Source organism: Aptenodytes forsteri, unplaced genomic scaffold (assembly GCF_000699145.1).
Source record: "Aptenodytes forsteri isolate BGI_AS27 unplaced genomic scaffold, ASM69914v1 Scaffold756, whole genome shotgun sequence".
Classification (NCBI taxonomy): Eukaryota; Metazoa; Chordata; class Aves; order Sphenisciformes; family Spheniscidae; genus Aptenodytes; species Aptenodytes forsteri.
In genome coordinates, this window is record NW_008795376.1 from 323,049 (window position 1) to 347,141 (window position 24,093).

At 47.4% G+C, this 24,093-nt stretch overlaps 1 protein-coding gene across 1 annotated transcript; it reads right to left on the reverse strand.

Moving 5' to 3' along the window:
• LOC103899960 (alpha-2-macroglobulin-like protein 1) lies at positions 1-23,608 on the reverse strand. Its single transcript, XM_019472405.1, has 34 exons — positions 23,402-23,608; positions 22,195-22,357; positions 21,783-21,835; positions 20,855-20,872; positions 20,190-20,349; positions 19,497-19,581; positions 18,546-18,660; positions 18,096-18,210; positions 17,568-17,677; positions 16,933-17,100; positions 16,363-16,593; positions 15,894-15,957; positions 14,959-15,104; positions 13,817-13,966; positions 13,272-13,388; positions 12,560-12,707; positions 11,984-12,101; positions 10,457-10,682; positions 10,210-10,336; positions 9,812-9,933; positions 9,269-9,323; positions 8,493-8,576; positions 7,919-8,095; positions 7,677-7,758; positions 7,161-7,317; positions 6,889-6,963; positions 3,295-3,457; positions 2,431-2,648; positions 2,033-2,248; positions 1,409-1,533; positions 930-1,020; positions 447-515; positions 125-227; positions 1-41 (listed from the first exon to the last, which is right to left on the reverse strand). The coding sequence occupies exons 1-34, from the start codon at positions 23,606-23,608 to the stop codon at positions 1-3; spliced, it is 4,299 nt and encodes a 1,432-aa protein (XP_019327950.1).
• Positions 23,609-24,093: the final 485 nt, after the last annotated feature.

Genomic DNA, 24,093 nt, shown 5'->3' on the forward strand with positions numbered 1-24,093 from the left:
TCAGATGCAGAAGACATTATAATCAGCCAGGGCCTGCTCCTCTGCAACAGGACAGGAAAGACCTAAGTTATCCTTGCACAGAGCAAAGTGCAAACACCCTGGCACCCCATGGTTCCACACTCACCTGGATGGTAGTAGTCATAGACCCTGACATGGCCTGGCTTCAGGTTGGTCACCCCAATCTCCCGCTCCAGATGCAGGACATATGTCTCAGACTTATGGCTCAGCTGGGGAAGAAAAGCAAATGACATTTCACTTACAAGCTGTTCTTTTTATTCCTCACCTAAATTTGATCCCACTGATAGGCAATAACAACTCTGTGGAGTCAAAGGCAGGACTTCAAGATGAACCTTGAATATCCTGCTCTGCTAGCCTAGCCTTCGATTCCCCACACAACTCTGCCACTGTCCTCCACTCCTGCAGCTTCTCTCGTAGCACACACACACCTTGTCCAAGTAAATGGCAACACCTCCCTGTGTTTTCTCAGTTCTTCTCACAGGGTGCCAATGCTGCAGCTAGGACAGGAGAGCAGAGGAAGCAATTTAGTTGTGCGAGACATCCCAACAAGGTTTATCTACGCTTGAGTGGGCAGTTTCTCATTCACTCACTTCCAAACTTATTTTGGGCTCTTAGCCCTTCAGGCTCATCTCCCTGCAGGGCCACTCAGCTCCTGCAAAACCCAAGGACAGGAACCTAGGCTACTTAGCTGTCAAGGATATGCTGAGCAAATTGGGCCAGAAGGATCACCATCCTCAAGGCACAGAGAGAGCCGACAGTATGTGTTCATGTTTGTTGTGTGACAGAGGGGAAGGGATGGTGAGATTGCTCAAGAGAGAGACAGGCAACACGTTCCTATGCAACCTCCCCCTCTCCTTGGGCATGGATGGTCCCACTGACACCACATCACCATCCTGTTCCAGGCTTCTTACAGACATCCCGGATCCTGGAGCCAGGACAAATCCAGACAGCAGGGACACCTCCACGATCACCATGTTGGAAGTGGATCTCTTCCCAGTATACCTGGGGGAGAAGATCAAAAAGAGAGTCTCTCCCAGCTTCGCCTTCCTTCCACCACCATACCCTGTGTGTAAGACCCTGAGCCAGGCAGTCCAGCCAGGACTGGGGCCAAGGCAGTCACTGCTCCCTCTCACAGGGGGCAGATGATGGCTGCACTCCTCTGAGCATCCCCAGTCTGAGGTGACTACTTGCACTCCTCTCCCTAGCAAGAACCAAAGCCCTCAGAAACATTTCCCCTTCCCCGGGGACACTTATATCTTTCCTTCTCCATCTTCCATCTGGACCTTCTGCTGAAACTGCCTGGTGCCTCCATTGCAGCCAAGAAGCACCCCTCGGCTCTCCAGCCATGCCTGGCTTTCCTTCCCAAGTGGAGCTGTGTCTTTAGAGTCACCTGACATTGACATAGACAGTAACAGAGTGTGTATCATCCTTGGTGCAATTGACTGGCTCGGTTTTCACTTGCAAGGCAAAGGATGTGGAGACCTGTGGGGAGGGCGTGTTGTACCTCAGCACCATCTGCAGCAAGAGACAAAAAGACAGAATAGGACATGGATAATTAGTTCAATATCATCTGTCATACCTTTTTTTCCACTGACTACTCTAATCCTCAAGATACGGACCCCAGACAGTGACTGGATAAACCATACACAATGAGCATGCTCATCCCAGTACCCAAAATAAAGCTCACTCAGATTGGAAACCTTCCATGATCCTTCCAGCTGGGGCTCCTTCTCCTCATCCTTCCCCTTGAGACTGTGCAAGTCAGGCACACAGTAGTGGGACCACTATACAACATTTCCATCTTCCAATACCCTGAGAGCCATGGAAGCATCGTTGTCCTCACATTTGGACATACTCTGAGTCTCCTACAGCACACAGGTTTATTGCATTGGCAACAGGCTGGGATTAAAGCCCAGTTAATGCACATTTCCTTGCATAGAGCTGCAACGGAGACTTTTGTTTTTGATAAGATGATGAGCAGAAGGTTGTCACAGCAGGGTCTGTGGGAACCTACCCGGGTAAAGACACAACAGCTGCCGTGGGCCTGCACCGAGAACTTTCCCGGCACTTCTGTCAGTGCTGCCTCCTGCACCAATAGCCGGTTCTGGTAGGAGATGTGGAACTTCCTCCCAAAGCCTCTCTGGGACCTCACCCTCACTTCTGCAACCCCTTTCGTGCTGTACGTCAGCGCTGCATACTTAGCCAAGGCCTGCAAGGCGACTACTGTGTCCTGAAAAGGAAGAAACAATTACATTTGCAGCTCTGAGACCCAAAGACACTTGAACTTGCTGTCCTGAGGACCTCCATATACAAGGGCTCCTCTCCTCAAAGCATTCACACATACATAAATTGTGCACAGATTGTGCAGAGGTTCTTTCTCAAGCAACATCCCCTTCCCCAGCCACAAGTTACCTGTGTTGAGGCAAACCCTCCATAGGCATTCTGCTGCCTGGTGAGCCAGGCCACGACACAAGAGGCTGTGGTGAGATCAGACCCTGTGACATTTGGCTTGGAGAGCAGGGCCATGAGAACATAGGCCGTCAACTCCACATCCACAGACAGTGGCTGTGACCAAGGGCTGGTGCTGGGTCTGGGCTTGGACGAGGTCTGACTCCAGTGGATCTGCCCACCTGGGAAAGGAAGGGAGTAGATCACATTGAGGGGTGTCAGGAGAGAAATCCTGAGGCCTAGGAGGCACAGTGGCTTGTGTCTGCAAAGACCACTGAGTAAATAACTCTTGGCTGGGTCATCACGTCACTGGGTGAACTGCAATCCCATGTATTTTGCAATACCCAACACTCCATATTACACACCAAGGTGATATACAAAAACTAATATGACAATAATCTGCATACACAGTACCTCCCAGGCATCCAACTTCTCCATTGTCCTGTTTGCCAGGTCCACTAACTACCTGATACTAGCTACTACCCACTACCCAGTCCTGGGGGTCAGGGACTAACAAGAAGTGGGGCAGCTTGCCAGCTTGCTTCCCTCTCTGGCACTTTACAGTCCTGCATAAGAAAGCCCACTTCTCTCAGAGCCCAACCTCCACTTTGGGTACCAGAAAAGGATGAGAGGTTTGAAGGAGATCAGCACCCACACCACAGTATTGCCAGCACATACCTTGAGTTTGTAGACTGGCTGTCTAAAAACTCTCTTTGGTGAAGGACCTAAAGGGTAGGGCTATGGTCCTTCCAGGTTGCATGTAACCAAGGGCTCAGAAAGATCACTTGTCCCTTCTCTGATGTTCACCTGGCACTGAGGTTCCCGTACCTGCTCTGATTGCCTTTCGATCAAGCATATCAAGTAGCTTTTGCGTGCGTTGAGAGTCCTTAGCCAGGGCGAAGGTGTAGGCCAGCAGGGCCTGGGTGTAAGTGCTGGCAGCATTGGGAAGGGAAGGAGCGATGCAGCCCAGAGCCTTGCGCACCACTGTACTCTACAGAGAAGAGTTACATGGGTGTTGGTCACACACAAACACACGTGAGGAAGGCAAACACTGAGGTACATGAGCAGAAGGATGCATTAGCATATGCTGGCACAGAAAGCACCCCATACATTCTCCCAGGTGTCTCTGTGCTTGAGCCTGCACTCTTCTCTTTTTATCAGTGCAGCACCAGTAAGCAGTGTCTCCAGCCCTTGGTGCATGGTGCTTGACAGACCCCCTCGAGCTCGTCAAGGGTTTCAGCAGTGCTCTCTCAGTGAAATGAATGCCTTACTGCTGGAATAACACCACCACATCTTACTTTCCAAGTCTGAACACAACAAGAGCAACAACGCACAATTGCAAATGCTTACACCCAGCCTGCTGACCAAGATTACTGTGTTCAGTTCAGCTCTACAGTGCCTTACAAGGTCATTGGGATTTCCAGTTTCCCTTAGAACACCAGTACTGCTGTTGGCAGGAGGCAGCAAACCCACTGGTCTCAGCAGCATTGTATTCCAGCATTCAGCTACACTATTCCAAACATGAGCCAACGGCTCGCAGTGGTTGCCTGTCCCATATGTGTGCATCTACAGCGCTTCATGGTTTCCCCTCTTCTAGTGGCCTCTTGGTTAAGTACAGTAAGGATCACACAAGGGCTACATTAAGATTTATTCTGACATGTGACATGCTCCTCACCTCTTTGCCTTCTAGCATCTTTGTGCTCTCTAGATGGTGGAGTAGTATTGCTGGATGCAGCCACCAATTTTCAGAAATGCTCATAGTATCTACTCGTGGAGTACCAAAAGTTCCCAGGATCCAACTGATGCTTTTTGGTTGCTCTCTCTTGTTAAAGCCCAGCAGAAGCGGTAAGCTAAGCTCCCATCATTTCAAAAGTCCTACTTTTCTATTTGCCCTTAAATATAATAAATATAATAACTGCAAGCAGCACAGTAGCCTTTGTATTCTGTAACTGAATAGACCTAAGTAGGAATTACATCACATTCATGAATTTGTTCAGCGGCTCCTTTATTATTCCTTTTCCTTCTTAAATCTCTCACTTTCCCAGACAGTTAAAATGGAGGCACTAGTGTTTGTACACTACCAAACTTGAAGTGAAAACACTTGATGTGTTTTCTACCACCTGTGAAGTGCTGCCTGTTATCATACATCTTAATACCTTGTCTAGGAACAGTCTGACATGTATTATAACCCATCTGGCTCTGGTGTCTTCTGATGAAATTAACACAAGAACTAAGAGTGCCACTCTACTGGAAGTGTTTTCACACCTACTGTGCTCATCCTGGTATTGACAATAGCAGTCCTAAGGGCATACTGTACAGAAGCATTTAGCTTCCCTGGGAGCAGTCACATGCCAGCTAAGAAACTGCTCCTCTACAATATGCCATTTGTTTCTGCAGTCAACATAAACAACCTGTTTTGTTCCAAGAGATCAATTTCCAACACAGAGTGGGGGTAGAGGGCTGTTTGTATCTGCCTAGACTTTTTTGTCATACAAACCATGCTTTAATACCAGTTCATTCAGGACAGTGTAAAATGTCTCCAACCTTCTCCCTGCATTTTAACCCCTAACGACTTCCATGAGCCTTTTAGGTATGCTTGTAAGGGAAAGTAGGATCTGTTCTGAACATCTTGAGTGCATTAGCCCTTGCAGGACATCCTCAAACTCTTTCTCAGAATTTTGACCTCCAGTAATTGTGTATTCTTCATAAAAGCATTTATAACCCACTCAGGAACACTTTTCCTGGGTGCTATGGCAAGCTTTGTGTTTCCCACTTCATCTACTCACAGACCTACTCAGCAAATTCCTTCACTGGGGCTAGGATAACTACTGTGAGACTTGTATTTTAACTTATTTGTTGATACTTTTGAGTGTCTTTCATTGTCACGACCATTTTTTTTAGAAACAATGGTTTATGCATGTATGTCCAATTGAATAACTGTCTGGTTACTTTCACATGAACAAATCTGCTTCTGCAACAAAGCATTCCTCACTCCATGGACAATCCTTTCTGAGCTAATAATACTGTTATCATCTTCTCTGGAGTATGAGGAATTCCATGAGGTCTCCTACCTTGTGGTAGCCCAGATTTTCTATCACCACTATCAGAGCGCTAAGTCACCCTCTGTAGATTCATTCAGGATGGAGTGGCTTCCACTAGCTCATCATGCAAATTGCTTTGAGGTCCTGTTTGTCTCCCTTTCAGGATTTTACTCATGGATTTGGAGCAGTCTGGTCTCTTCTCAGTAACTCTTTGCTTTCCTTCCCAAATGACAAACTGGTTCTTAAGACCTACAACAAACTCGTCGTTAATTTTCTACCAGGATGAAGGTCCTTGTCCTTTTGTTTCATTCTGCTGCAGAGCACAGTATGTGTCAAATATTTGTCATCCAGTTTTGTGAAAAGCCTCCTCCACGAAAGTCAGCCAAAACTCAGACAGTTCATAGAATTACCAAGTGATAGAATAATTCAGATTGGGAGGGACCTCAGAAGGTCTCTAATCCAACCTCCTGTTCAAAGCAGGGTTAGCTATGAGATCAGACCAGGTTGCTCAGGGTTTTATCCAGTTAGGTCTTGAAAACCTCCAGTGATGGAGACAACTAAACCTCTCTAGGCAACCTGCTCCAACACTTAATTGTCCTTATGGTGAGAAAAGGTGACCTGAAAGACATCTGTTGCCAGAAAGAAGGTTGGTTAATTCCCGTCTCTCACTTTTTCCCTAAGCCCATTGCTTTCAGTTGCAATGAAAAGCACTGCTCTTTCACTTACTTTTCTTATTTCCAGAGAATTTTGCTTCTCAAAGTCTATAGCAATAGCATTTCTCCATCAAGGTGTCTGTATTTTTTTAACTGCCAGTACTACAGAGTAATTAATGATCTTTAGCACTTGTAAGAATTCCCATTTGTTGTTACTTAGGTGTGCAATTCCAGCTGCCCTACTTCACAACATGTATCTCCCTACAGCACTCCTTTCCCAGAGTTCCACTTTCTAGGAAGCTAAAACACATTAAAAATGTCATTATGGCTATTTACTTGACTGTGGGAGCACCTACACCAACCTCTCCTCCCTAACAACTCACCACTAGCTCTCAGTCGTGTATAGTACAAAGGGTAGCAAGGGCGTGGGAGAATGGGGGGAGGGCAGCAGGAACAAGCAGCCAAAGTCTGGGAAATGGGCACAGTATCTAGCCATGAACTCCAATGGCTCCCTGTAGTCTAACCTCACCTTCTCCCCTGCCAGAGATGTCCTCCTCAAGGGATAGTTGAGGCTTTTTCCTGAGAAGTGGTAAGTTCTTCCTCCCCAGCCCTATTACTTTGTCCACAAGCCTCTCCAAGACGCTCTGTTGCCTGCCTCAGTGACACCACTAAGCTCTTCAGGATTCAGATCTTAAGGCAAGAGCATGGCAAAGAATCCCAATAGTTACCTCTGGCACCTCTCCTGCCTCCAAGTACGCAGCAGTGATGTAGGCAGCCAAGGGGACTTCCCCATCCACACCTCCCTACAAAAAGCATAAACATCTAAAAAGCTGGGAAAGTTAATACACAAAGACCTGAAGCTTTTCAGTAAAGGTCCCACCTATCCCTGGCTTGCCCCCACACAAGAAAGCAGAACAATACAGGAAAGTGAACTAAACAATTACCAGTACACTTGGCAAGAACTGCTTTGAGCTGTCCTTCAAGGTGCTCTGGCTCCTACCTTCATGGCTGTGTGGAAGAGTTGGCCCACATTTCTGAAGCAACCGTTAGGAAGCTGGTGGAACTCCAGCCAGGTGAGAGCGGCTTGGATGGTCCTGTTGTCCAGGAAAATGTATGGCTTGGCTTGGACAAAGCATTTAACCACAAATGCAGTCAGCCTGTTTGGGGAAAGAACAGAAAAAAAGGCATGAGAGAGGGAAGAGAGAAGCAGAAAGAGATGGAGTGAATGAGAGAGAGGGAAGAATGAGTGGAAAGAAAGAATCTAAGCAGAAGTTGAGGAAAAAGAAAAAAAAGTGGGAGTTTGAAACTGGTGGGTCTCTCCTCACCTATTGTTCTGCTATTCCTTATTTGCTGGTCCAAGGACAGTTGCATACCCCTGGGATGCCCTAGCCCAGAAAGCGTCTGGAACACTTTGGGTCCAATAGGACAGAAAGGATTCAATGTTGGAAGCAGAAAGCTGCCCACCTCCAGGCTGTCAGACAGCAGGTAGACAGCAAGGAGAGAGCGCAGGGCTTACCAAGTATTACCATACTCATCCTTGGTACCAAATTCACTGTAGGAACCATCAGGGTGTTGATACTGCAGTTGTATCTGGTACCCTGGGAAGCAGGACAGGACGTTAGTGCTCAGAATGGTATTTGCAGTGAGATCACTGGGCAGGGAATGGGGCGGTGCTCTGGGGGGGAAGGGGAGTAGGCAACCATTGTTAGGTTGGGCACAGGGGAAGGCAGAAGAGCAAGGTGGGTCTGTTGTACTTGCCATTGCGCAGGAATCCTGTTGCCCTCTCCTTGATCTCAGGGGTCAGCTGCCTCGTCTTCTCCAGGTACTGCAGCACATAGACAATGGGGGCAAACAGCACCATGTTCTGCTCCCCACAGCCGTGGGGCATCTGCACCAGACGGTCTAGGTTCTGCAGTGCTGTCCCCATGAGGTCACCTGGAACAGAGCATAGGCACTCTAACCACCTCCTGGGCAGGAGGTTTGGGGATTCACTTGTGACCCGTTCCCAGCAGTGCACCAGGCAAGATAGCCCCAGCACAGCAGTGTGGGGACACCTCTGCCCAGCCAGCTTATCAGTTCCACTGTGCCCTCCATATGGGCTGTATACATTCCTATCCTGGCAGGGGAAGCCCGTAAACAGAACACCCTCTCCCTTGCTGAGTGTTTTAGGTTATCTGGAACGAGGAAACACAGCCACACACATGGGAAGAACAAGGCAGTGGAGCCTTGAAAACCTCAGAAAGGGTGTGGGGCATTCTGGGTTTGGGCTTTCCTAGGGCTAAACTCAGAGATATCAGATTTGGAAAGGTATTATCATAGTTGAATTCCTTACCGGTGACCGACACAGTGGCTCTGACTGAACCTTCAACCACATTTAGAGGCAACATCAGGGATACAGACTCCTGTGCTGGACTCCCTGTCACCAGCAGGGTAAGGTGTAAGGAGGACACAAAGAAAGAGATTCTGATGAAAACAGCCTTCAAAATTCCCAGAGACTGTTTGAGACTGTTCTGCGCTAACATCCCATTTTCCTGTCGCAGAGGTTGCAGATCACCTCAAAAACCCTGTCCCATTCCACCCTCAACTCCCTCCACCAACCTCATTGTGACTGCGCTATCCTAACAGCCTTCCTTCTAAAGAGGTTGAGACGATCTTCTCCTGGAAACCCTCTGTGGTCAAAGCCACCTTCCTGCTTTTCTTTACATAAATTACTCCATCTCGTTTCAGATTTCAGTTGCAGGTATATCTTCTCAATGTGCCTTGTGCTCTCAAAATCTGCTAATGGCCCCGTCACACACCATAAAATTCAAGACAGGAGCAACAATCCTAAGTCATGTCCTCCAGCCTTGCCATGTTCAGTAGTCTGGTTTTATTACCAAAGGTGAAAAAGGCCTCAAGCTATCACATTAGTATCAGGGATGTTGATGCTAAAAGGTTGGACCCACATCCTTAGCCAGGGGAAGCTCTAGCTGGCACCACAATTAGAGTATGCTTCTGTAGCTTGGTCATGTTGACAGAGAAAATATTTCAACAAGTGGAAAGACCCAGGAGGTGGTTAGGCAGGAAGGGGGGGGATGAACAGGGTAAAGAAGAAAACAATCTCTCTACCTTTTTTGGGACACAGGATGGAGCTGCGAGCCTTTTCTACCAACACTCCCTCTGGCTGTTAGAGCACATAAAAGTAGCATTATAATGAGCACACAGGAGAGAAACAGGATTACAAGTGGATTAGAAATAGATATGGATAGATATAGATATGGACAAAAGCCTGGTTCAGGCTGGAGAGTCAGCTGGAGTAACATCATTATCACATAAAAATGTAAATTATTATCAATCATTTTCATTTCAGATAAGAAAACAGCACACATTTTCAGAATATCATAACTTCTGAATGTCTGTGAAACTGATGCTGTAAGATTCAGCAGAGAGCTCAGGAGCAAGGACATAAAACAGTTTTCCATGGTATGAAGTGGAGGATACCCCTCTACCTCCCACATCCATCAGCCCTCATGGTTGGGCCCAGCTCAGGCCCTGAGATTCTAATTACACACCTTTAATAGCAAGGGGTAACTCCCAAAATCACCCTGCACAAAATGTGGGAATTGCACAAAGCCCACTTTTAGGTCTAGGTAATAGAAGAGCTTGTCTGACCCGGACTAGAAGGAGTTTGGTGATCGTGTCTTTCTGTCCTTGGTTTGGGACAAATGGTAGCTCTTCACCACAGAGCTCCTTGGTGGCCACAGCCTCTGTGCTGAGGGTGATGTTCATGAGCCCTGAAAATAACACACATAAAACATCATCTGAGGAAGCACTTCCCATTAATACAATAGAAGTCACCTGTTGAAAACAAAAAATTGGATCAGAGCCCTATATGATTCTGTACCTCCTAGCACACACTTGCGAGTAATTCACCTTAGGATGAATGCAAACAAGTACTCTCTGGTTAACAGGGCAAACAACTCCTCACTCCATGTCAGCTCTTACAAAACATCCCCACCTTGGTCCCATCTCTTCCCAGTTCCACCACCCCACCTCCCTGTTCTTCTCACCCAGTTGCTCAGCTGTGACACTCCACTGAAAGGTCTTAGCTTCATTGGCACATAAGCAGCTGCTGTAGACACAGCCTTTGCATGGCTTCAGCTGGAAGTGGGCAAACTCCTCCAGGGTCACTTGGATCTGAAGGGGCAGCAGGGATGGCAAGTGGTAGCAAGATAAACATCACAGGCCATAGATTTCAGCCATCTCCTACCTACCCATACCCTGCTTTTCTTGCATAGCCTATCAGGACTCGCCTACCTTCATGCACCGCTGCAGGTAGTTGAGGACTGTGGCCTTCAAGATGAAGGTCTCACCCTGGATCACAGAAGATGGCAGTGTGAGCTCCACAAGAAAGGGCTTGAAAACAAGCAGACTGGAGGTTGGAGAAAGTCCAAAGCCATTACGTCCTGTGCAGAACATCGCTGCTTTCCATTGTGTGATGGTGTTAGGCACAGTGACAGTGACATTCTTGTTCCCACTGGGACTGAGAAGTAGACAGCAACAGAAGCATTTAACTGAATCTTGCTGTACACAGCACCAGGTGACCTGGTCTGCGCCATTCTCTCCAGTGCACCCCATCCCCTAACCTCAGCCTAACCCCTAACCTCTGCTGAACTTGTAGCCCTTGTAGGGTTACAAGTAGGTCCTTGTAGAAGTAGGGACCCCTGCCTCAGATGCTTATATCAACAGAACATTTTTGACAATAGGTTACATGGCTGCAAGATGCCATCAATCACACTCAGTGCTTTTATCAGATAGGGCCAGTGCTTGCCCTTTGCATATCTAAAAATGCTTTACAGATGTCAGCAGTTTTATTCTTCTTGGCCTAGGGATGGAGAACCAGACACCAGAAGAGCAACAAGACTGGCTCAGCTTCAGTAGAACTTAGCAGAAGAGACAGATCCAGCCATTCACCTTTCTGTGAGACACTGACAGCTTAAAGTCCAACACGAAGACAGGGCAGAGACTTGGCTTGTGCCCACATCACAACTGAGAGCAGCAGATTGTTCTGTGGCTGCTACCACAGCAGACATAAAAACAGCCCTAGCTAAAGCTAATGATATTATTTGACTCCAATAACTGGAGACATTCACTTTTGCCAGGCACGTACAGGAAGGCAACACATACAACATAGAGATCTTTGGTTGCTCAGATCAGGCTGGCGGATAAATCACATAGGAGATATCTGCTGGTAGCGAGTGAAGAGATGGATGTAGCTGGAAGGACAGTGGAAGTGGGAGAGGGCAGATATGGGGGCATCTGGCCTGAGCAGACTCCAGTCTCCAGACACCAGACAAGAAATTCTTAGTCAGAGATGAAAAATCTCCAAAAGCTCCCCCAGCAGACCCCCGTGTATTCACTGAGCCTCTCTCACAGGACACAACTCCCAGTCCTGTGAAGGACTTCTGTGGAGATCAGCTTTCCCTGCATCCCAGGATACATCCTGTGAGCACAGTTTGGGAAATGCCAGCCCACAGGGCTACCACAAGCAGAGTGCAGGCCGTAAACCAAGCTGTTTTGCTGCACTGCACTTGCTTTGCTATCTTCCCATGCCAGCCACCTCCCATGGATGGACAGTACTTCTGTATGATCATCTAGTACCGGAAAATGCATTCAGTGCAGACATCAGCTCCGATGAGAAACGGCCTGACAGGTATGAGCCCCATGACATATGTCCTTAGACATCTTCCTCACCAGCTTATGATCTAAACCCAGTTGTATCTGCTGCCGTTCCCAGTCACACTAAGCCACCCAGACTAGACCACCATTGCTCAGTTTACTCACCCCACAGAATACAAATCCCATATCCAGGTTTCGGGGAAATGCTTGTGTACTTTTTCTTCAGCTGAAGAAACAGGTGAAAACATAGTGGGCTGATAGGTAGATGTTGTCAGAGGTTCTGCTGGAAATAACAAAGACCCAGTCACCGCAGGGTCCTCATGCCCTGGTTTAGAGCAAAGGGGCTCCAGCACAGCTCAGGCTGCAGGTCATCCAGTCAGCTCTTGGGAAGCACAGCACTGGAACAGAAGGTGCTATCCCAAATTTTAAAATCTCTTGCCTCATTTCAAACAACAGAGGTGCTGTGGGCCTTACTTGCATTTGTAGGCACCAAGGGAAGGGTAACCATTCCCTCACCTCAGAGATAAGACCTGGGATCCAGACAGCTCACTAACATTTCAGAGCCAGAAGCCGTGAGCCCCAGGCAGCCTCACACTAGCACAACAGGTTTAGAGCCAGGGAACACTCTTGCTCCTCCATTTGCAATTACAGCAAGTACTGCCTCTTAGCTCAAACCCAGGATTGTTTTCACCTGAAAGACTGAGCATCCCATGTAAGAAGAAACAGTTGGCAAATGCTTACTGTTATATGCTTTATGGGGCTGGGCAAACATCAACATGTGCCTGGAAGTAAACATTGCTGTTTCCTGCAGCATAGTTGTTGATGGAGTGGTTGGACACACTCTGGGTTTCCTGATATTGGTGTTGGACATAATTTTCAACCCCATTTCCTGTAGGAAAAAAAAGAACTGATGCACCAGAAGCTTGTCCTCTCCTCTCTGCTTTCTACCCTGTGCCTTTTTGTCCCCTCACACAGTGGGGACTTGGCTGTCCTCTGGCTTGGCAAAGTATTCTTTTGCTTCGTTTTAAGAGGGAATTATTCAGTCTCTCAACAATGGGCAAACAAGGTCTTCTGAGCTAATTCATCTGGCCTGAGTCAGCCAAATTTATGTTTTTTCAAACACATGGTCATTTAGGTACTATGCCTTCTCAGCCTGCAGAGTGCAATTGTTCATGCTCTGGAGATTAAACATACTATGTGAAATCCAATTAAAGTAACCAATCATCCTTGGCATCCTGAATCACACAACCAGAGTGCAGTAACCACAAAACAATTTCTTCTTGGTCAACAATTTCAAGTTACTTATTCAAGTAACAAGTGAGTTACAAGGGCCTAAACTGGACCTGTTCCCCATACTGTCTGTAACGGCATTCTTAGGATACTGGTAAAGTCAGGGGGCCACACTTCTCTCAATTCATGAATTATCCCAACCCACCAAATCAACCATTTTTACCCTGAATGCTGTAAACACATCAGGCTCATCAGAATTTGGGAACCCACATGAATGATCATCTTCAGACACTTGGTGAGGATACCTGGAGTTATAAACAGATGGGAACAGCCCATAGATCTGGGAAAGCAAGAAAAAGGAAAAAAAAATCAGCACAAATAAAACCTGGCATTCCCTTCCTGTCATACATCCAAGGCCTGTTTGAATTGCTCCTGGCTACTGTGCATGAATGCATGCCAGAAAGCCCAGGCTCACTGTCACTCTTCCCCAGCTCTCCTCTGATAGAGCCAGCACAACCTGCTGAACTGAACATGAGACAGAACAACAGAAGCTCATTTACCACCGGTGCACTGAGTGATGTTCAAACTCTGTCTTAACGCATGCCCCTAATCCTTACCCATGCCACACTGAGAGAGCTGCTGATCCTTCTGGGCAGTGCCTCGAGTTCCTTGGGAGCTAAGCTCTGCACAGATGCAATGGCCTGTCTCTCTCCCTCCCTCTTCATGTCAGTACGAGGGAAGGGAAGAAGTTGGAGCAGGCTCACTCACCAAGGAGCTGCTGAGCTCTTTTCCTGGCTTCAGCAAAAGGACACTCTGATCCACAGCCCAGACAGCACACGTGGACCCAGGAGCTGCCAGCAGGTGGAGACCAACCTCTGAATCAGGAAGGGTCTCCGGCGTTGAGAAGCCCAGCTCCACCTGGATGGGAAGAATGCAGGCAATAGGTGAGTGACATTTCTGCTGCTGGCCACCCTACCACTTCCTGAGCCGGGAAGGGACCTACATGAAGAGAGTTTCCAAGGACTTGCCTTGGATGGAAACCCAAGGAATCTCCCAAGGACCCCCAGAAAGTATTTAGAAAAACATCACATTGAGGTTCTAACAGGAAAGATGGCAGAGGGGGAACCATCAGTGTGCACAGCTTGCAGTACTGGAGACATTCCTGTGTCAGAACGCGGCGTTCTCTTTACCCAGCAAACCAGCCAGCCATGGTCACACACCTCACACAGCTATCTTTCTGCTCCTTTTGGAGCCCCAGATCAAAAATAAGCCTAGTCCTTCTCTCCAGGCTCTTTGTGGGGTTGGTCTCAGTTTCCTGAAGCACTTCCTGTTCTTGCTTGAATCTGACTGTCCATGGCAGACAAACAGCTGTGGAGCGGAGGTAATGCCAGTCCTCAGAAGTTCATCTTTGGAGTGCCAGACACAGCCAAGAAAGCAGATTCCCATGGATGTCACAATGACCACAAGCACTCAGCCCTTTCTGGATGGCCAGTAAAATCCACTTCTTCCATCAGCCACTTTCAGATGTCTTCCCAACACCACATACTAACAAGTCTAAGTGTCTGCTGCAGCAGCAGAGCAGCCTTGAGGTCTCCTGGGAATCACACTAATAACCTGTGCTGGGCTGTGATCCTACTGGGTTGCAGTTGCTATACAAGCCTATGGAGGCAGACACAGCAATTCTCTGCCTTTCCCAAACACTGCAGCAGCCCCCGCAATGCTCAGCACGTACTTGCTCCATACATCACAGCACACTTCATCATTGACATACTGCAGTTCACGTGACAGCATCCCACACAGTATCAGCCACACAGAGCTACACATATTATGTATTCCTCAGTCTCTTCTTTCATTGCAGCAGACACATACACTCTCACACAATTAGTCATGGCCTCAGACACAAATCCTACCTTATTTCTGAAACACATGGAGACACTGAAGATGGCAGAATCAGCGATGATTTTTCCATTAGGGAAGATAACATAAACAACAAGTCTTGGAGCTGGGGCATAGATCAAGCTGAAGGTAAGAGGGATGGAGAAGCCGCCTTTCAGCACTAGATGGAGGAGAAAGGGGAAAAAGAGACAGTAGATTTGGTAGTGAAAATGGACTCTGATCAACTTTTGCTATTCTGCATGTGCCTGTTTAATTCCTTTCCTTAAGTCTTTCAGGACCAAGGAGATTTCTGGATACCACTGAAACAATCAGCACATCTCTGGATCTGGTATTCAAGACCAACAAAAGACTCCTCCTGGTTCTGTGCATTCCCTCAAGGAGATGAAACAGCTCTTTGGAGTTCAAGCTTAGCTCCACAAAGAGTGAGAGTCTCACATATCTATCAAAGCCTCCCATCACCAAACATCTCCCATCCCATCACCAACAAAGAAGTGACCTTTGACCCAAAGCACCTATAATTTAGGCTTTAAAAAAAGAGCTGGAGAAGTACACAACAGTGAGTCAACACCCATCAAAATGATAAGCTGTGGCATCCTAACTACTCAAAGATTATTTTTAGACACAACTGCAAATTAAAGCAGGAGAGTTTTGATAGAGGGTAAGGCTATAGTTTCATGCCGCTTGCAGGGGCAGCAAAAGGAGATTTCTTTGAAAATGAAGAAAACAGAGGATGAGCATATGGGCTGGGAAATGCTGAGTATTGTTCTCTTGGTTCCAAGCAGGAAGGTAAAGGAAACATGAAAGCTGGAAAGGCACGCTGCTCTGATGCAACAGAAAAGTGGTGAGCCAGCTCTAAATTGCAAAAAGGCTTATGGCACATATCCAAGTAAGATGGGATGCCACAGACCACTGAGTGCTTGCAAGATATGAAACAGGGGAGTGCACTTACTTCTTGACAGCCCAACCCAAACAGTCTTCTGACCTGCATGGACTATTCCTCTTTTCCCTGTGACCTAGGGAAGAATACAGAAAGGGAAAGGAATGCCAGTTACATAGTCTTTGAGACCACTGTGCAGATCAAAGTAATCCTGAAATTGGAGATTAAATGGGGGCAGAGGGAGGGATATGAGCTTTACTTGCTCTCAAGTAGCAGGGAGAACTCAGGGGATCAAGGGACTTGGGGGAGGACAGGTAAGGCAATACCTGCCCTGCACCTCTGCAGGGCCTAAAAGAAAGGTGCTGCCTTTCTTGCTATTACTGCAGTCCCAGGATGGAAACCAGGATCCAGCCCCATGATGGCTGGATGAGCTACCTGTCCTGGGCTGAGCAAAATCTATCAAATATCAAGTTTGAATGTGTAGGAGATGCTGATCTTGTGCCTTGAGCCATCACCCACTAGCACTTCCCCAGAAACTCACAAAGTAGGAGAAAATGACACGCTTGGGCCCGTGTTCCAGGTCCTCCTGGTAAATTCTGAAGGCCACCTGGACAGCCTGCTTTTTACCGCAGGGCATTGTTTCCGGCACACGGACAATAGAGAGAAAACTCCTGCTGGTGCTGTAGAATGGACGTATGAAATGAGAGGCTCGCTGGTAACTCAAACCAACTGTCCCAGGCTCTTTATCCAAATCTTGATGCAGGACAATTGCCTGGTGAGACAAAAAAAACCTCCGCAGTTAATTTCTCTAGTTAAGCAAGTCAGCTGCAAATCACCCTAGCTGTGGCTTGGTAAGAAGCTCAGATCGGGTCTGAGCAACACCATAGCACAGGTCTCTGTGTGGAGAGTTCACGAGGAAAGCAACTGGGATCTGGAGAATAAACTCTCAGAGGGAGCCAAGATTCAGAGCATGATGAGGTGTTTCAGGTTTGAATTACTGCCCTTCAAGACACTACATCTCCCCCATCAAGGGGGAGATATCTGTGGGGCAGTAAATAGCTCTGAGATGCATGTGTACCCCTGCCAACAAGACAGACCCTTCCTTACTTACCTCCAGGGAGATCGAGCTGCTGTTCCAAGCAGTCGTGTTCAGGCTAAATGAAGCTCTCCCAGAGTCCCCAGTGATGTACTTCCGCTTAAATTGCTGCTCACAGCAGCTTACTACAAGGAGGACTTTTCTGTGCTTCAGTGCCTTGCCTTGGTAGTCGATGACTTTAATCTGAGAACATCATGGTGAGCAAGAGAAGTGCAGAAGAGTCTAATCAGCAGACAGAATCTCCTGCTTCTCCAATTCAGGAGCAGCATTTCCAAAGACAGCAAAGTCACCCTTCCACTCACTAACAATATTATCAACACTCCTATTATCACTTGCACTACCGTATTCATTCACCCCCATGCTCTCTACCCCTTCACAGCAGGCGGCCTCCCAGATCCTGAAATTCCAAATGTTTGGGTTTGCACCCCACATATGGATCCCCATAGCTGCTACTACTCAACGCTTATTTGGCAAATGGCAGTCTTGGGTGTTTTTCTCACTTTTGACAATTCGAGAATTTTGTCTCTGGGAGTCATTCATGCCCTCCCAAGCCCCTGGCTGGAGGTGAGGTTGGACAAGATGCTAGGTAACAGCCACTTTGAAGGCATTGCTCATGCTCTCCCCTCCAAAGGACTGTAACTGGGAATTACCTTCCCCCTGTACATCTCTCCAGTGTGGTAGTAAGAATTCACATCATCAAACAAGGCCATCCCGCCAATCTTGGAGATGAGTAATTTGTGGGAAGCATTGATGTGTATCTCTGAATGAAAGCAGCGAGACAGAAACATAAGGGAGGGAGCAAGGAAGCCAAGCACCCCTCAGCAATTTCCCTGCAGAGTGACCCACTGGTAATACTGATGCACATGTTCAGCTGCACACACATTTCATACCAGGGAGACGATCTGCCCAGGGCTCTGGGTATCCAGTCTTTCTCCCACTTACTTTTAGCCCTTAAAGAGGTCCCTAAGCTTCACCACCTGAGACCGGAGGCACTCAGACTGTGTGTGTCATGCCGTCAGGAGCTGGTGGCTCTGTCTGTATCTGTGAGGTTAGGTGGCAGGCCCTGACGGGCTCAGAAAGCTCAGAGCCCTTGCTAGTCTGAAAGTCTCCAGTGTTCTTGGTAAGATTAGTGCATCTTCACATGCCTCTTCCCAGCCACCAGAGATGTTTCCAGTTACCTGTGCCATCCTCCACCAGCAAGGCCTCTGCAACTATGCTGTCCTGATAGTACCGAAAGTCTCGACTGAAGAAGGACAAACTCACATTTGTGAAGAAGCAACCTGTCTCATCTGTCTGAAAGTACAGAGAGAGGAAACAAGGTCTGAGCAAAGCACTTACGTTAGAAGTTACCCAAATGGCACAGAAACAACAGCGCAAAAGCCCTGCTCTCAGGGAGCTTGCCTTTTGACATAGCAGTCCAGGATGTGGAGCAGGCACATGAGGCACACCCAGTCATAGTCACCAGGCACAGTCACTAAGAGGCAGCACCAGTAGACCACTGGCCAAGCAGCCAAAACCACAGGGTAACATCACTATTATTTCAGCTAAAGCCTCCAGCAGCCTTGCCTTACCCTGAAGCTGAGCACAAATGTCTCTGAATATGGCTCAGCTCCTGCTAAGCATCTCACCTGGTTGTTGAATTCCTGACAGAGATCAGGTTTCGAAGCATTGGGCAGGAATGGGGCTATCTTCTGACAAAGGCTCATGTGAACCATCCCTCGGACGCCTTTCCCATAGGTGTATCTGTTTTGGGGGAGCAGGGAAAGGAAGAGACAGTCATATACAGTGAGAGAACACAGAGCTTGCTTTGCATAGCCCCAGAGACCACTTATTCACAGATATTCACAATATAGCACAAGAGCGGCAGCCGTACAGCAGGCCCAGGAGCCCTGACCCCGTAAGCAGGGTCAGGCTAGGGCACTGCAGTGATGGGAGATCAAGGGCTCTGTGATATAATTAGTGCCAAACTAATCTATTCTGGGAAACCAGAGTGTTGTAAGTGCTGACTCAGCACAGAGCTCTGCACTTTACATTAGTATCACCTGCAATAACCCCAGGATATGCTGAAGGCATGCATCATCTTATGAGCACAGGCGTGGGTGATTAAGAAAGTGCCTTTCATTAAGAAAACACCTTTACATGAGGCTGTTAACCCTAGCATTGTCCTTGGACTGTACCTGGGGCAATTCCTTTTTGCCTCTCTCTAGTTTCCACTGGAGCATAATCTGGAAAAGCTTCCCTTCATTTCCCATGAGTTTGTTCTGCAGGGAGATGAACACCAAACATCTGCCATGTTCTGCCCCACAAATGGCTGTTTGTCAAATTGTAGGTTGTTCCCCCACGTTTTGTGCGTAGAGACTTGTGGAGTGTTTTTAGAAAAGGGGCATTAGAGTACCAGAAGGATAGTTATAGGAATGTTTTGTGTTGCATCAAGGTGCAAACAGCTGCCATGGAAAATTCTGGCCTCCTGTAACTGAAGTGTAGTAAATTTCCCTTGAGCTCCTCACGGTTACCTAGCCATCTTGTGCTCATCAGGCTGGAAGTTAACACAGGACCATCCCTCCAAGCAGAGTCCTCACCTGCCACATACCCGGAGCGGGAAGGTTTTATCTAGTGCATAAATCTGATTTGGCGCTTCAAAGATCACTTCAAATTTTGGCAGCACTGGAAGGGAAAAACGGAGAACTGTAAGAAACACTGGCCAGGGACAGCCTTTCCAGAGAATCAACATGAAGATAGACTATGGTGGAATAAGAGCCAGGAAATGGAGAAGGAAGGTGATGAGAAGGGGAAAGGGAAGATTTCCATTGTTTCTTTAACAGATTTGTGTGTAGTCCATGGTTGATTGCTTCTTCCCAAACTAAAACACAAACATGTACATGTCCCTGCACTTCTGACAGCTATTTGCACTGAGAGAAGACTAGCCTCCCAACACAGTTAATTAGGGGATGAAAGATAAGTGGCATGGCACTGGACTTCATACTCTCTGGAAAAGTCCATCCTAAATGACCTTGTTTTGTCTGATGCAGAGACCTGCAGGAATCAGCTGTGTCAAAGGTCTGGGGCCATGCACAACCTTCCTCCCACACACTGACCCAAGGTCCCAAAGTGGCCTCTCTCCTAAGCCTCAGCTCAGACTCTTTTCTATGACAGATACTATTACTTTTCCCATTTGCTCCCAGGATGGTTATCATAGAATAACCACACAGCTTCCTGGATCAAGAGTGCAAGGTCCTCTCTGCAGCTCAGCCATATACCACACATGCTCATACCATACTCCTCAACGGAGAAGCTGCCGTACGCTTTCGCATTGGTTATATTGATGACATATGTCCCCAGCAGAGGCTCGTCACTTAGCCGGAAAGACAGATCTGCAATGCCGTCTTGCGGGACCACATTCAGCCACTGCTCTATCCGGTTGTTCTTAGGGTCCTACACCCACAAGAAAGGAAGAAACAGTTGTTCCAGCATCTCGCTGATCCACACCCCATAGAAATTGAGCTTCAGGATTTCAGTGCTGCAGACTACCAGGTTCTATAGCTAAGGAATGAGGTTTGGTATAGGCTAGTCAAGAAATTTTGGAGAATATAATGCTCAGATTCTGCTCCCAGCATCTGAGTCTCCTTCTACACTTATCTAAATTCTGATCTCAAGGAAAGATCCTTCACAGTTCTAACTTTTTTCATAAAGGTCTAAGTTGATCTATCTATACTCTTGTAAGTCTAGAACAACTCAGATTTCTACTGAAGTAACTGGGAGCATAACCTCAAGTAAGTGCATAAAAAAGAAGCTGTAAGGAGTATGCTAGTTTAAGAAATCTTGAAGTTCTACTATTCCACTCAGAGGTCTGTAAAATCTACCAGGAACAGAATATGAATAGCCCAGTGAAATGGCTGCCATCAACAGTACTGTAGCACTAGATTTCAGCATCACTCACCTGGAGAAACAGGGAAATCTGGGGGGGGAAAAAGGCAAAAACATTAGAAGACAAACACATGCCAGCAACACACACAAGGTACTCCAGATGCAGAGCCCTCTCTGAAGGATGTGCAACTAGCGATTTGGAAATTTAGAGCATTGACAACAATATAAAGTAAAACAAACGTCACCAAAAAGAAGAAATACCGGGTGGGTCCATTACACAGTAAGGTGTGGAGAAAGGGAAAGGAAAAGCCAATCTGGAGGTCACCCGGCACTTGCTAATGACTTCCTGGCAGAGCCCTCCATTAGGAAAACTCACTACCCAAACACACCTAGCTCTGGCTCAGCTGCAGTCTTAAGGGGGTTACAAAGGTATAGGATCACACAGTTTGGAAGGAACCTCTGGAGGCTATCTAGTCCAACACCCTGCTGAAGCATGTCTTCTTAGAGAAGATTGCTCATAGCCATCTCCAGCTGAGTTTTGAACATCTCCAAGGATGGAGATGCCTTCTCTGGGCGCCTGTTTCAATATCTGATCATTGTCGCAATGAAAATGTTGGTCCTAATACCTAATCAGAATTTCCCATGTTCCAACTTGTAGGAGCCAGATTAAGAGCATCCCTCCCCACCACACATCCAGGAAAACCTGACTTGCAAAGTATTCACTCCCCACATGACACCATCACATCAGGAATCAGTATGTCTCATGGTTGTGCTTGCCTGACCATTTTGCCAAGACGAGCAAGAGACATGTACACCTCTGCCATCTTCCCGAGTTACCAGCTTTTATTTTAGTTATTATTCTCCTCTGGACACTCATCAAGCCTGGCCCAGGGACAAATGTGGACAAGTTGGAGCTTTGGCAGATGAGCAGGCTAGAAAGGAAGTAGGATCCACGGATGTAACAAGGCAGCCTTTTCCACAGCCCCCCAGGGCTGGCTTACCGAATCGTTGAGTACAATGAATTCCTCATCCAGAGTCACGATGCGAAATTTCACTGAAGGCAAGGAAATCAGGGAATGTATTTATCAGATCTCAGTGCTTCCCTACAGACCCCTGCTCTACCTGTTTCCCCAGCTCCTGTCTCCATTCTATATACCTTTGTGATAACATCTGATACAGATATTCCCACATGTAAGATACCATGGACAATGACCTACTGCCTCCTGCAACTTCACAGTCACCACAAGCTGGACATTACAGCCACTGAAAACACTACATCAACAAGAGACATTGTCTCAAAGCCTTCTGCTAGGGCTGTCCATGAATTTCAGGCAATCACAGGCTTTCCATATGGTGTTACCAGCAGGTGTTACCAGCCTAGGGTCCACAGTTGCTCCCATTTGCAGCTCTCACCTGTCTGCCCTGGTTGATAGATGGGCTTGTCTGTTTGGATGAAGGTGCCAGTGCTGGCCTTGCGGATCAGGACCTTTTTCTTCTCTTCAATACTGACCCCTTCACCTGTGATGATCAGTTTGACAGTGGCAATCTCCTCTGTGCCATCAGCTGGAGGTGCGACCTGTACAGAGGAGAGCACACAGCCCCCAGGTAATCTTCTGGGGGCCCTGAGTGGGAATTGAGAGTAAAATGGAAGAACTAACCAGTTCCCCTCCACCTGCCCCAGGACATCCCCTCCAATATCTGGATCCAGATCACATCCAGATCTCACTCAGTCCTACATGACAGCAGGAGGCCCTGCACGTCATGGAATCTGTCCTTTTTCCCACTGGTTAAGGAATTTTTCCTCTGGTGACAAGCAGGTGCCTGACAACTCTGAGGCTTCAGACTTGGTCAGGAAGATGGGCAGATGCCAGAAAGGTGGGAGATGGTAGCAGAGAATCAAAGGAGAGAGAGAGAGCTGTAGCACAGCCTCAAATGCTAGGCCTTCAGAACTATCCAGCATGTGCAAGAAATCCAGATTAGAAAAGACAACCAGAGGGTCTTCCTGACTCCAGCAGCCAAAGACTCCAGCAACATCAGCACAGAATATACTGTATAATAGAAGGGATACTGTTTAGGCATGTCTGCCTTATCCTAGATCTTTGCTAAATTCTCACCAACAATGAATCAGCTCTAAGATACTGTTTAAAAATAACAAGCACATCCATTTCCATCCAACTGCTCTTCAGTAGCTCCTAAGAGCTGAGTTTCTGCCTGACTTCAGGTCCTACAGAAACTGCAGTACATCATGCAAACCACCGTTTCCCCAACCTTTAGCTGTGGAGCTGCACAAGTCCTTCAGAGAAGAGCTAAAGCTGCTTCAACTGGTCTGGGATGGAAGAGAAGGAAACAGGTGGGTGGTTCTTATGTATCCAGAAGTGTGGTAGATTTTAACAAATGTAACTTCAATTTAAAAATTAAGATTCAGAAGGGGAGTTCAGTGCTGGCCAACAGATACTGTGCTGGGCTACACATCCCTAGGCACCATCCACTCCCCTTCCTAGCAGGCTCACTCCAAGGCAAAGTAGACCCTGTCCATGTCATCCCTGGTTAGGGAGTAACACAAGGGATTTACAGTTCCTGAAGTGAAAATCAGTGATGGCATTTGCCTAGGGTGGCTCACCCAGAACTTAGTGCACATGAAAGTCTTCTCCTTCTGGATGGTTTCTTGCACTAAGAGTTCATGTCCTGCAGAGCGCTCCAGGACCAGATTCACTCGAAGCTTTCCTTCATAACAGGTGATATGGAGGCAGGCAACTTGGGTGGATGGGTAGCGGAGATCTGCAGGGATCACCACCAGGTAATGTCTGGGGAGGGGAAAAAAAGACATCAGAGGTGGCATCAGGTTGAAGACTCAGAGATGTAAAAGAGCTTCCCTGCAGTGGCCCACTACTGCAGAATTCCTCAGCAATGTGCCATGGTTGCAGTCAATATTCAAAAGCAACAGTGAACCCCACAAAGTGATTGCTTCACTGATAACTTGAGAAATAGTTTCTGCTTGATTAGCTTAAGTACAGCCCTATAATATTTTTCAAACCCCTTACTCCAGTCATCTCCTGAACTCCCCAAAACCATCCCTTGCAGTATTCAGAAGAAGTGGCCTCATAACCTTGCAGTCTAGACACCAGTGACTTGATCTGGCATGGCAACTGGAGAAGCAAACATCCCTGGGCCTAAGGTCTGACTTGGAAGCCCCCCCGAAAGGTGGCTTATATTTTAATTCATGGGAGTCAATCTAATGCATGGCAGGCAAGGTAAATGACGCAGCTACCCTTTGGGGTGATCTGATAGAGCAGGAAGCACGAGAGCTGACAG